At 35.3% G+C, this 13966-nt stretch overlaps 1 protein-coding gene across 1 annotated transcript in view; it reads left to right on the forward strand.

The window, feature by feature from the left end:
• The window catches only part of HCN1 (hyperpolarization activated cyclic nucleotide gated potassium channel 1), a 175842-nt gene that overhangs the window by 55398 nt on the left and 106478 nt on the right, over positions 1-13966 (forward strand). Inside the window, exon 3 of the mRNA XM_047799355.1 lies at positions 1905-2123. Coding sequence (XP_047655311.1) covers positions 1905-2123 — 219 coding nt within the window. The remainder of the gene's footprint in view (positions 1-1904; positions 2124-13966) is intronic.

The raw sequence follows: 13966 nt of genomic DNA on the forward strand, positions 1-13966 counted from the left end.
ATTGTTCTGTATCCTACTGGTGGTGATGAATACAGGAAGATACACATGGTATAAAATTGCTTAAAACTAAGTACACACGCAAATGAGTTCACATAAACTACTGAAATATGAATGAGACCAGTGGCTTGTATCCATGTCAATTTCCCATTGTAACATTGTACTGTAGTTTGCAAGATGTTATCTTTGGGGAAAACTGATGAAAGATACATGAGATATCTCTCTATTATTTCTTATAATTTCCATGTTAATCTATAATTATCTCAAAATAAAAACTGTAATTAAAAAAATTGCATTCAAGCACACATGAAACTAACTTATATGAACAGTTAAATCTTTAGAGAAAAATTATCCCATGAGAATCATCAGCTCCAGAGGTACTAAATTTATACATTAAAATAATTTATAAATTTATACATTAAAATAATTTATCAGAAATTTACCCTAATATTATCACAGCTTATAAAATATTCATAATGGTTCCAGTAACAGTTACATCAACAGAAAGACTTCCTCAACACTAAAGAGTATCAGAAATTATTTGTGATCTTGCATTAGTCAAAATTAACTGATGTCATTTTCCATTATATCATTGAAAATGAAATTGATAATTGTATAAAATTTAATGACCTAAGGAATGAGTTTGCAGAAAATTAAGCCAGGAAATTTGCATGATCAATCAAGATATCACAATAGTACAGTAGTATTGCATTGTTGTATTATATATAATTATGAAACCAGAGTATTTTTTGAAAATTGTAAACTTATTTTGTTATACAACTATCACTATTATCCCAAGGTTTATAAGCTATAAGATGTTTTTAAGGAAAATTCTTTATATATTATTACCTTTAACTGTAACTTTTTCCCTACAGTTTGAACTAAAGGGCCTCAAGTTTTCATCTTTGTGCTGAGCCACATAAAGTATATAAATCCCAGATGAGGGTATTTGATACAAATTGATCAAAATTTTCTTTAAATTTTAGCAGATGGTATATAAAATATATTGAAAGCTTATTTTTATAGAATTGAGCTTAAAGTTTTGAAATGATACCAGAAATTGTATCTAATTACCAATCTCAGAAGTCAGATTCTTTTTTCAATGTCTGCCAAAATATTACTTGCTTATTTCATTTTATTATTTTGCAAAAAGTCAACAAAATTCATCCATCATCACCCCTGACATTTGAATTCCAAAGAAGGCTTTACTCAAAGAAGGCTTCAATGAAGTCTTTTTATTTACTAGGCCTTTCCAAATTATGTTTATTTTTCATTTATGACACATAGGATTAAGGATTACACAAATAAACCATTTGGATTTTTAAAATCTAAACATTACAGTTTTGATAAAAATTCCTATACTTGGGCCAATCTTCTTCACACACATCTGCAGCATTTCTCAGCTTATAATATGAATGACCAGATTTCCTGGAAACTTTAAAATGAACCCATCACCCTTCATTCTTGGCATTTTTATTTAATACTCACACTATTATCTCAAAAGGAATTTTTAGTTTTGAAAACAAAAAAACCAAAAGTGACTAGGATTTTATATATTAATGATAGATTTCATCATGCTGGACAAAAATCAGGTCATTTAATTAGTTATTGGGGAGAAATACCTATGTAAACACTCCATTACAACTATATCTAGTCACTTGTGATGGAACATGATGGAGGATAACATGAGAAAAAGACTGTATGTATATATGTGTGACTGGGTCGCTTTGCTGCACAGTAGAAATTGTCAGAAGACTGTAAACCAACTATAATGGAAAAAATAAAACATCATTAAAAAAAATACTCCATTGCAAGAATATTGTTATAATCCTTCTGTGTACAGGTCATTCCCACTTCTTCTGCTATCCTAATGGTTCAGTCTATTTCCTTTTTCTCTTCTGTTGCAGAATGATTCTTGGGGAAAACAGTATTCCTATGCCCTCTTCAAAGCGATGAGTCACATGCTGTGCATCGGTTATGGTGCCCAGGCCCCCGTGAGCATGTCTGACCTCTGGATCACCATGCTGAGCATGATTGTGGGGGCCACCTGCTATGCCATGTTCGTCGGCCATGCCACGGCTCTCATCCAGTCTTTGGATTCCTCAAGGAGGCAATATCAAGAGAAGGTGATTTTTTTATTTCTAATATGTTTGACCAGCTAGTTTGTAAATTTAATTAATGGTGTTCAGATAACTAAACTATGCCCTATATCAAAATTAGAATGAGATAAAACGTTTAAAGGAGGAAAACACAATCTTCCACATTTTGAAGTTTCTTCAAGATGGTCCTTGTAGCTTTTGTTTCCAGTTTCTCTCTTAAATAACACATATTTTTCAAAAATCTGAATGTACATTCACAGAAAAATAGTTACACGTTTCAAAATGTATGAAGCTGATTTAAGGAATTATCATGGTTCATGTTTTATCATTTTTCAGCAGTTAAGATAATATAAAGCCTTCTGTAGTACATGTTAGGAAAATGTTAGCTGATTAAATGCAGACAGCCACTGCACATGTCTCTCTGTGCCTCTCTGCATGCATGGTACAATCATAGTTTATATTACAGTCCATATGCTTAGCTGAGCATATGCTGCCCTTATATCTGGATAAGTCATCACATCCTCCAGTCTTTAAAATGCATATTACCAGCTGCTACGATGCATTCTTATGCACAATGTGCTAATTAAAATGATTGCTGCTCTAAACTTTTCTCAAAAGGGAGACAAAAAGTAAATTTGTGTAATAATTTACTCATTGGATTTTTTTCATATGCTGAATTAATGTGTTTGGGACTAGACTTCGGATAATTGGACAGTACTTATACTCTTGACCAAGCATCAGTAACTTTCTAACAGATAAATAAGAATATTTTATAACTGAAGGAAGACTTTATAATGCAGAAGCTCTATTGAACGTGACAATATATATAATATGCACTTTGCCAAAGAACTTATCTGAAAGAAATGGTTAAAATAGTTCTAGAATACTTCTCTTGGTGAGTGATAACAACTTATACTCATAATTACTTACAAAGCAGCCAAAGATCATTTCGTTTGTGGTTCTATTTACAGAAGTTTTCAACACTTGAATCACACAGTAGGAAAAGGGGGACCTTGGTAGTTTATTCCCCTTGAATGTAATTGTACTGACACCAACTATTACAGAGAGCAAGTATTTTATTACTGAAATAATGAAAAGATGAACTGCCAAAATTGCCTTGAAGTTCACCTTAAAATAAAGCCTCCAATTATACTGGAAACAACAAAGCATATGGTAAGGCAGAAGAAACTTCACACAGTAGTGATTTTGACTAGAAGTTATATGCTCTATAGAATTTGGGCTAAATTTACGGAGATTTAAGAGAAGATTGCAACGTGGTATATTTTTCTATTACACTATTTCTTTTTCCCTTTCAATGAATATTGCTTTTCATACAAATGCTCTTTTCCCACTTCCTTTTGGCCTGCATCATTGCTACATATTTTCTTAAACACAAACATGTCTTTAATTTCTAGGATTGCATTGATTAGTATTGTATTGTATGCTAAGTCAAGTCACCATTTTTATGTTTTTAGACTTGCTCATTTAACTTGGAAACCCAATTTATTCCAGTATATAGTCATAAATATTTACATGCAAAAATGTTAAAATATTAGCCATAATTTCAAGTACTCGGTCTTACAAGTGCTTAATAGAGAGCAAGGATACTGGGGTAACTTTTTGTTACTTTCTGACATTTGGAGCTATTTATTCAGAACCAGCTGATTAAAAGTATGTGTGTGTGTATATATATATATATATATATATATACACACACACACACATACATATATATATTTTGTCTCTGAACGAGATTTGTCAATTAGTTTGGTTCTAGAATACTGTTCTCATTTTCTAGTCAGCATAATTCAGGTCTTAAAGTCATTGTGTTACTTTTACAAATAATGTGTATCTTATTTTCAGTTCAATACTAGAGAATGATTCTGAATAGTGTAAGATTGATTTATAGCTTATTTTGTGATTTGGCCATTTGGGTTATTTATTTTTAGATAAAGTACTCATAATATACTCATTAACTGTTCTAAAGCATATGTTCAGTGGTGTTTAGTACTTTCACAGTGTTGTGCAATCAGCACTACTGCCTAGTTCTAAGACAGTTTCAACCTTTAAGCATTAAGAAGTCACTCCCGGAGTTCCCGTCATGACTCAGCAGAAATGAATCTGACTGGGAACCATGAGGTTGCAGGTTCTATCTCTGGCCTCGCTCAGTTGGTTAAGGATCCAGCATTGCTCTGAGCTGTGGTGTAGGTCTCAGACAGGGCTCGGATCTGGCATTTCTGTGGCTGTGGTGTAGGCCAGCAGCTGTAGCTCCTATTCGACCCCTAGCCTGGGAACCTCCATATGCCATGGGTGCAGCCCTAAAAAAAAAAAGGTAAAAAATAAGTTACTCCCCAATTTTCCCTCCCCACAAGGCAACTATTAGTCTGCTTTCTTTCTCTTGATTTCCCTATTCTGTGTATGTCATGTAAATGCAATCATGTAATATGTGACCTTTTAAAATATCCTTGAGGCTCATCAAATTTTTATCATGGATCAGTGCTTTATTCTTTTTCGTGGCTGGTTAATATTCCATCATAAGGATGTAACACATTTTCTTTATCCATTTATCAGTTGATGGACTTTCAGTTGTTTCCATTTTTGGCTCATGTGAATTGTGCTGCTATTAACATTTGTGGACAGGCATTTCTTTGAATATTAGCTTTCATTTCTTTTAGGTATATACCTATGAGTGGGATTGCTGGGTCACAGAATAATTCTAGGTTTAACTTTTGTGGGAACTGATTAATTACTTTTGTATTTAATATTTGTCTTTAGGTATTTTGGAACCATCTGCCATGGATGTCTACAAGATTAATATTGATACTATTTTCATTGTCATGTACCCAGCAATAACATATTAGTGATATAAAAGAAGCAAGTTTTACCCAATAGTTTTTATAGTAGCAATTCAGAATGTGCTGGCATTCAAACACCTAATCTGGCTCCGGAATTCAGTCCTAAACATAAAACTACTGTCTCTCCATGACTACCATACCCTTGCTCAGGTGAATATATTGATCAAGTCTGGTCTGCTGCAGATCACCTAGCCTACTGGTTTAGTTTGGAATCTCAGAGTCACTTCATTCTTCCTTCCCAGGGACCAGTTCTTCAACCTAGATCCCTCAAATTTAAGAGTTCTATAATCCCACACAGTAGAATAAGGTCTACTGATGGTGAGACCCTAATTTACACAGTATGCCAATGATTATAATCTGACAGTGTTATAGTGTTGACCATCCTCATTGTCATTAGTATTATTTTCTCTCTTGATCCCCCCCAGAAAACTGCATAATAATCTTTATATTGCCACAGATTAAAACTTTATTACAGATAAAACTTTGACTTGAAGCACAGTGTATGCTGCTAATTTCATGAGCTATCATATTTTGTATTCTATTCTATTTCATACAGCTACATTTTCCCCTTCTCTTTGATATGGACTTTATGATGTAAAATAGGTGATGTTTAAAATGTTCCTCTACACAGCTCTTCTCTGCATTACCAACAAGCTGCATGGTTTCTGTTACTGGTCATCGAGTAAGCTCAACTTCAGAAATGCTCAAACACAGTTGTTCAGTTTTGGTTTTGGTTTTGGTTTTTTGACTCCAATTGCTGTTTCAACTTTATTTAGTGAGGTTCATCTTTTCTGAGCAATTAAAGTTTCCCTGCCTGTACATAGAACTTTTGGGGACTGGAGGAGCCAGGAGTAAGAAAGATAGCCTTGCTCTGTAGGCTCACTTCTCTCTTCTATTGTAAGCCTATGAGGAGCTGCTGTTTGTCTTCTTATCAAGGTAGAAGATAGCAGTGGGGAGGGAAGGGAAGAGGCAGTTTGATTATGCCTGCTAGAGCTGTTAAACTAGTGTCTCTGGGTGGGTCCAGTGGATGATTAAAGCTGGCACTTTGAGAGATTCTTTGGGCATTTTAGGTAAACCCCATTGAGTCCCTTTCCTGCATGTCCCTAGCTGAGGCCCTGACCATACAACAGACATTCCCAGCCTCTTTCTGTTGAGGGTTCCCTGCTCTGCCAGGGGGCACACTTGGATGGGACCCAAGATGTAATGCTGGCTCTCCTGTGTAGCTCGGATCTGGTCCACAAAGAATACTTGCCTGCCTCTCTTAGCCCATCTGTCAGCATCTCAGCAGTCTGCTGCCTCTTCCATCAGAGCAATGAGGAGGCTGTGTCTAGCCTTCTTTGATAACCTCAGCAGGAGTCAGACCCAGTGTCCACAGGCTTCTTGCATGCTTTCAGATGTGAATCTCCAAACTCTGTGAACTCATTTCAAAGATTCCCCAAGTGGTTTTCTTAAAACTTCTCACACAGGTCAAATGTTAGACGGTAACCCTCCAATAACCCTATCCCAAAGCGGTTTAGGAAAGAAACTCAGAGAAGAGTAATTGTTCTTCTCAGGAAAATCTGTCCACTGTTGTCATCAGGAAAATTCTCACTCTACTCTGACCTCTGTAGAGCTTCAGTGAGTTGAGACCTCCAGGAGTCCTGATCTTTGGATCACCATTTACAATTGTAAACCCATTTAGGAGAGAGTCTCCTATACAACCAGTATTCTGATTGCTCAGATTAGCAGCTCAGTGAACGTGAGGAAGGAAGAGTAAGTCACAATCTAGCAGCTTTTTCAACCTTTTTTTTTAATTTTATTTTAAGCTCTTCTCAAAGCCTCCCCTACAGAACAATGTAAATAAATAATAAATATACATGTATGTGTACATACACATGCATGTGTGTAAACATACATACATATATATGTATGTATATGGTTTAATGTTGAATTACATATATAATTGTTCCCTGGTCAAATAAGTTTGGAAATATTGACTGAAACAACAAATTGAAGTGATTTTTTGATATAAATCTGTGTGCCCTAAACATTTAACATTTTGTCTCTGCCCTCCATGCCAGAGCCCTATATTATTATAAGTGATTAACACACACTTTAGGAAATACCTATCTAGGTGAACTCCCCAGTGACTATCCCTTTTTTTAAAAACTGACCTTGGGTAGTTACTATCTTCTCACTGTATATTTGCAGCTCATTTTGTCTTTTGAAATGAAACTGCTTTGGATCACTATGTGTCCTTTATACTACATTGTGTCTTGGTTGATATCCTTGGGTATCCCTGGGAAAGCCTACCATTATTTCTAGACTTGTCGCTCTCTTTCCTCTCAAATAATTATAGTCATAGCAGATTTTGGATGTGCACTTTTTCCCTCTGTAGTAAGAAGGAATTATAACACAATATACACTATGAATTTAGAGTTAGAAACTTTTAACTCACCTTGGTGTACCTGATGTACACAAATGACTTCTATTGTAAAATTTGAAGATGACAAATATTTAATTATATGGGAAAATAATCAAATTGAAATAACCTCATACACTGAATAGCTTCTGAATCTAGAAAGCAGAGTGCATATAAATCCTAGGCAGGTACAGGGTGACTTGTTTAAATAAACTGTGCTTTCTAAATGGTAGAGCAAAGGACAATGAGCCACTGTTGCCCTGGGCTTCACATATTGATTATGTTGTATAAAATTGTAAAAATGACTGATAATCAGCTTAATAATGAAAATAAATTAAAATTCTAAATTTATCCAAATGGACCAGATGATAAAATTATGTCCGCTTCAGTAAGAGTTTGCTTGATGCCCATTAAAAGCCCTTTCGAGTAAGAAGGTGAAGTTTAATGTAAGTAGTCATTCACCATATAAGTGAGTTTTATGTAATCCTGCATTATGTGTGTGTGTATGTAATGTATGCATTGAGCTTAAACACAGGTCATTTTTTAGAAACTAAATTTTAATATACTTTCTCTTCTGGAATTCCGAGGTCAATTTCCTGTAAGTAAAAAGTATACTATCAAAATGTCTTACATCAAGGTTGAAGCCATTTCTTAGTTGCTGGGTTGGTCAGGAGTGTGTTCTGATTTAGGACATGATGGAACTCTTTGTTTGAGAAAGAAGGATGAAAGAGTTAGTCACTGATGTTATGTAATTCTGAATCTGAAATTTAAAAAAAGAAAAAATGATTCTCTGACCAGAGTAATGGTAGATCAAAAGGGAAAAATTTGGACTAATGGCCATGATGGTTTATAAATAATCCTATTATGCAGTTAAAAAGAAAAGAAAGTTACATCCTCTTTTGCAACTCATCTTCATTATATCAAGAAATTAGTCAGTTGAGCTGCAAATTTGGTTTACTAGTTTTGTAGGCTATAATAGTATTTGTCTTAGAAGAACAAAGGAGCTTTGTGGTTATAATGATCTTGAACTTGGAAAATCATATCCACCTAGTTCTTAAATGAAAAATGACTTGATAACCTCATTTTCATTGGGAGCATTCTTAGGAGGGAGAGGTAGCTCTAACATCCATGTGCTTTCAGCAAAACATTTCATTTGTTTTTCTTCATTATTTGTAAATGCCATCTTCCTTTCTTTATAAATAAGAATGCCATGAGCACAACTCCCATGTGTTCCTTAATTAGTCGGAAAGATTTCCAATTCGACTATACTGTATACTTTTGCTTCCCAGGATCTGAATTAAATGTACTCTGGTATGCTAAAGTGGTAATGCTGCCAAGTGCTCTCAGGCCAGGGCAATCCTTGGACTAGGAATATCTATGGGAGTTTCTCTTAGAACAGCAGTGCCATAGCCTTTGGGTTAGCTTCATGTGGCCACTTGAGATGCTAAAAAAATCAGGCTTCTGGCAAAATAATTCTTTACCTGCTCACCTGGGAAAAATATTTTTCAAACTAAAGGACTGTTATAAAGATAAGTAAAAGGAAGGAGTTTGAGGCTGTTAATTTCAAGGAGAAAAATACAGTGTTGACAACTGTAAATCTCTTATACTACTGATTTTCAATCTTTGTATTTTAATATGTCCCACTTGTATTTTTTTCACTCACTGATACTTTCTGTGTCCAACCCTGACATTATATGCTGAAATTTCCTGCATCTTTGTTGTGGGTATTCATGTTTTTAGGCTTGTACAAATTACTAAAGATTTGTTCTCACCAGTCTTTCATCTAGTTCTTTGCAGTTTACATTTATCATTGACAGTGCATCTGACAGCTTCTTATAATGGCTCTAAAACAGAGCTTCATTTTCTACTATTTTCTTTTATTGATTGATGTATGGATTTAATTTTTTAGAAATGTTTGAATTTTCATTTGAATGTTCTCCCTGAAATTCTCTTTCAAATGCTTTGCTATATTGTGCTAGTGTCCCTCATATGTCATAAGACACAAATACACTACTAAGCACTTTCCCAGGGCAAAAGCTTGTCTCCAGGGATCCTCTTACCTGACAAGAACCCACCCTGGAGAAGACTTCCCACTACATGTCCTTGCATTTGTTTGGTCGGATCACTGGGATCCATTGGAAGTGGAGAAGCCTTGAAGAATGCAGAGAAAATGAGCAAGCAGAGATCCGTCACCAGTCCAGAAAAAAAGCCCTAATTGTGAGAAGATTCCTGGCAGACAGGAGCAAAATGTACAAAGGCCCAGAGGTGGCTATTTGTGGGGACTATTAAATTGTCTAGTTTGAATGACGCAAAAGCTACCCTGCTGGGCAAAGTATGAAATAAGATTGGGTTATGGTCCACTTAAGAATAGTGTTCAATACTGGAGTGATAAGACTGAATTGGGAAAAGGATATCCCTAGCAAAATTCTAGCAATGGGAGGCAGTCATTGATGCTTTTAGGAAAATAAATCACAGCAGTGCATGAAGTACAGTGTACTCCTAATCTAGATTGGAAGGGTCCAAGGACAAAAGATCACATCATAAATGCTTTCTTAGAGAACCATTAGTACAAACACTAGCCTTTTAAGTAGATAGGGACACTTTGATCAATAAAACTGTTGGAAACAACAGTCTTTTATGAAGCAGTTGAATCCATATAGACTTCAGAGTTAAGATGTTGTGTAAATTGAGTCTCAGATGATCCATTTTTTATCCACTTGATGCATATGCTTTGAATGCTTACAATGTGTCAGGCCTGGTACTAGACACTGAGTATACTAAGTGAGCAAATAGATATGATACCTTCCCTCATCAAGCTTCTTGTAGTACATTGGGGCAGGGGAGGGGTGTGACACTCAGTAATAAGATACATAAAAAGCAATCATTATAAAAATTTTAAAGTGCTAGGAAAGGAAATTTAAAATTCATGCTAAGAGATTTTAAGACTTTAACTTGGTCATATGGGATGAAGTGGGGGTGGGGGGAGAAAAAAAAAATAATATTTGTGAAGAGACCTGAAGAATGAGCAGATGTAAGATAGTGAAGTGAACACATGGGAAAAAACACTAAGTGTGAAAAAGCTTGCCATCATTCAGCAATGGACAGAAGGAAATTGTGACCATGGCAGAGAGAGAAGTGAGATGCTGCTGGATGAGGCAAGAGATTGTCATGAGTCAGAGCAGATGGCACCTCATAGGCCAACTGAACCATGCCATATTTCAGCCTAAGAGTTTGAAACAAAAGAGTAGTACAGTAGATTTGTATTTTTTTAAAAGAGTATTCAGTCAACAATGAGTATAATAGATTAAAGGTTAGCAAAAATGGCCTAACATTTTTTGGTATTAGGTAAATGGGCCAGTGCTAACTTGAAAAGATCTAGGTAGGATTTCAGTTTTAGCAGGTGGAAATATTAAACGGGGTAGACATATTAAAGTGGCCATTCCAGATTGGATACATACTACTCAGTACTATACTGAGCTGCTATTTAAGAAAGAGAGCTGGGAGTTCCTGTTGTGGCTCAGCGGTTAACGAATCTGACTAGGAACCATGAGGTTGTGGGTTAAATCCCTGGCCTTGCTCAGTGGGTTTGGAATCTGGCATTGCTGTGAGCTGTGGTGTAGGTCACAGATACAGCTCGGATCCTGCATTGCTGTGACTGTGGAATAGGCCAGCGGCAACAGCTCCAATTGGATCCCTAGCCTGGGAACCTCCATATGCTGCGGGTGTGGCCCTAGAAAGGACAAAAAGACAAAAAAAAAAAAGAAAAAGAAGAGCCAATAATTCAGTGATCTAAAGAACTATATAATTTTGCAAAGATACTCTGTGAGAGGAGAGCCCAGGTCCAGGGGGTAATTGTGCGCCAGAGGGTCATTTTTGGAACAGATTCTACCAAGTTGTTCCTCCACTATTACCTGCAACAATTTTTAATATGTATCATAATTATCTGGAGAGCTTGTTGAAACACTTCCAGAGTTTCTGATTCATTAGGCCTAAGGTGGGTCTTTAGAATTTTTATTTCCAACAATATCTCAGCTCTACTACTGGTCCAGAGACCACCCTCCCGCCCTGCACTCCTCTTCAAGAACCACTTCCCTGGGGTATTGTTCTTGTCTGCATGTTTGAAGTTGTGGTTTGGACATGTCTGTCTTCTAGCTCATGACAAGAGGAAGGAGAGACACATCACTTCTACTCACATTCCATTTATGAGAACTTACAATGTTGGTACTCAAGGAAGCTGAGAAATTTAGTCTAGTGGACAACTTCGTGACCAGGTAGCAACTCTGTATAATATGGAAGAGGCAGATAACATATTTAGGGGAGAAACTGGTGACCTCTGCCACAGATGCTAGAGCAAAAATAAGGAAAATGCCTGTGATTTTCTAGGAAGCATACACTTTGGGTGAGTCATGGATTGTTTGAAAAACAACAAAGGCCTGAGGCCATTTGTGTAGGTTTGGTAGGTAATGGGTAGCCATTGAGATTTTTAAATATATCTGACTCTATAAGAAGATAGAGAATGAGAAGATACAAGGAACAAGAGATAATGGAAGAATAAAGCAGAGGGAAGAACTCTTATCTTCCATTAAGCCATATGTTATAAACTTGGAATTCATTATCTAAAATGCTTTTATGCACTGTGTCTTATCTACCAGGGATAATAAATTATCATTAAAATATAAGTGAAGGGTATATTCTTTATTAATAAAAGTATTACTGTTAAAAAGCTATTATATTAAAAACTTGGGTACAAATAATTTTTATTTCTCCTTGCTTTTCAGTTGTGATCTGATCATTCATATTGAATCACTCACATGCATTTTTCCGTCATTTTCAATGAAAAGCAATTTATATAAAACAAAATTACACCAGATGTGTCATAAATAACATTCACTATTCACTATCTGAAGTCAGAATTTTTTTTTCTGAAGATTGTATGAAATGAAATAAGAACTCAAGAATTTTGAAATGAGTATTTTGATAGTCTGAACTTGAAATGCAAATTTAGAACTTTTGGTATGCAAATGAAGCAAGTATAAACTACTTTGATGCAAAATATTTTCAACTTTCTTATTTTACTATACCAATATTTTACTTAAAATATATCTTATTTTACTTAATATAATATTTAACAGTAACACAATACATTATATTTATTATTATCAATATGTCATTATTAACAATAAAAAAATACAAAAACAATATTTTACTTGGAGTATATCTTTTCAACTGAATATATCATGGTAAGGATAATGACCATTATCAGGTGATAAGATAATTTAGATATAATATAAGCTAGATGATTACATTCCACATCCACTGCTTAAGCTGTGCCAAGTGAAATTATCTTAGAATAGTATATCCATTTTAAAAGATTTCTTTCTGTCCTTCCACTTCACCAAGTTTTTATTAAAATTAATGAACTAAAAATTTGAAAGTTATTTAAGCAATTGGGGGAAATCTACTTTTGAAATACCCAGCATTAGCATTTTTAATGAAAAATGATCTTCAGTTTTAGCATTGTAATTTTATTAAGTGACAGAGAAGATCTAAGATGTCTATTAAATGATGAAAGTAGATAATTTCAGTTTTTTCCCCAATGAGAACACAAAATACTGAATTTCATCTTAATGTTATGATTTATTCTTTCATTTCCTAATAGTGTGCTGATCACTAGACCACCAAATTATTCTGTAGTTATTAGCAGAAATATCTCACTTAATTAGAGTTCAAATTGCTAGTAATCACGACTTCCAGAATTAAACTCCATGCCTGAATTTAATGGAAAAGCAACATTTTAGAAATAGAGGCAGAGCTGCTAAAGGTAGGTGTATGGAGAGAAACAGGAAAAATCAATTTATAAGCAAGAGCAGGAACATGAAAATGATAAAAACAACATTTGGCAGCTAGGAAGCAAGCCCTGTGGCACAGTGCAGTGTAGGACCACACCTCGTCTGTCTGCATGGGTAATTTTCAACTGGTTTAGATCGGGCTTTGGTTGGAGGGCTCATATCCTGCTCCACCAAATTTTGATCAGTTTATAAACTTTGTTTGTATTACAAAGAGAGTTCCTTCTGTTTTGCTGGTACCTGGCAGGCAGGTTGCTAAGCTCAGCTGGTCCTACAGACATGAGAATTTGGACTCACAGGGGCTGTTAGAGATGAGGAGTTCCAAATCACACAGTGGGGGTTCCCCGATAATAATGCAAGTTCATGCTTCCCCCGTAGCAGTGAACGTTCTCAGACAGCCATAGGGGGCACAAGTCGAAGATGATAATTGTGGGATTTTGTTTTCCAGTTTACCCAATTTTACTTTTTATTTTTAATTGCATCTGCCATTTAATTTCTCCGGATTTTCAACCCAAATGTTTAGTTCTTAAAAACAGGAGTGCCCTGGTAGCTTAGGAGGTTAAGGATCTAGCATTATCTCTGCTGTGGTTTAGGTCACTACTGTGGCATGAGATCAGACCCTGGCCTGGGAACTTTCACATGCCACAGGCATGGCCAAAACAAACAAACAAAAAAAACAAAAAAAAAACAGAAATTCTAAAAACAGAAAACAAAAACCAAAAACCAAAAACAATGAAAGACGCCTTTCTAAAGGTGACAAACATTATT

The sequence above is a fragment of the Phacochoerus africanus genome, chromosome 1 (genome assembly GCF_016906955.1).
Source record: "Phacochoerus africanus isolate WHEZ1 chromosome 1, ROS_Pafr_v1, whole genome shotgun sequence".
NCBI classification, from domain to species: domain Eukaryota; kingdom Metazoa; phylum Chordata; class Mammalia; order Artiodactyla; family Suidae; genus Phacochoerus; species Phacochoerus africanus.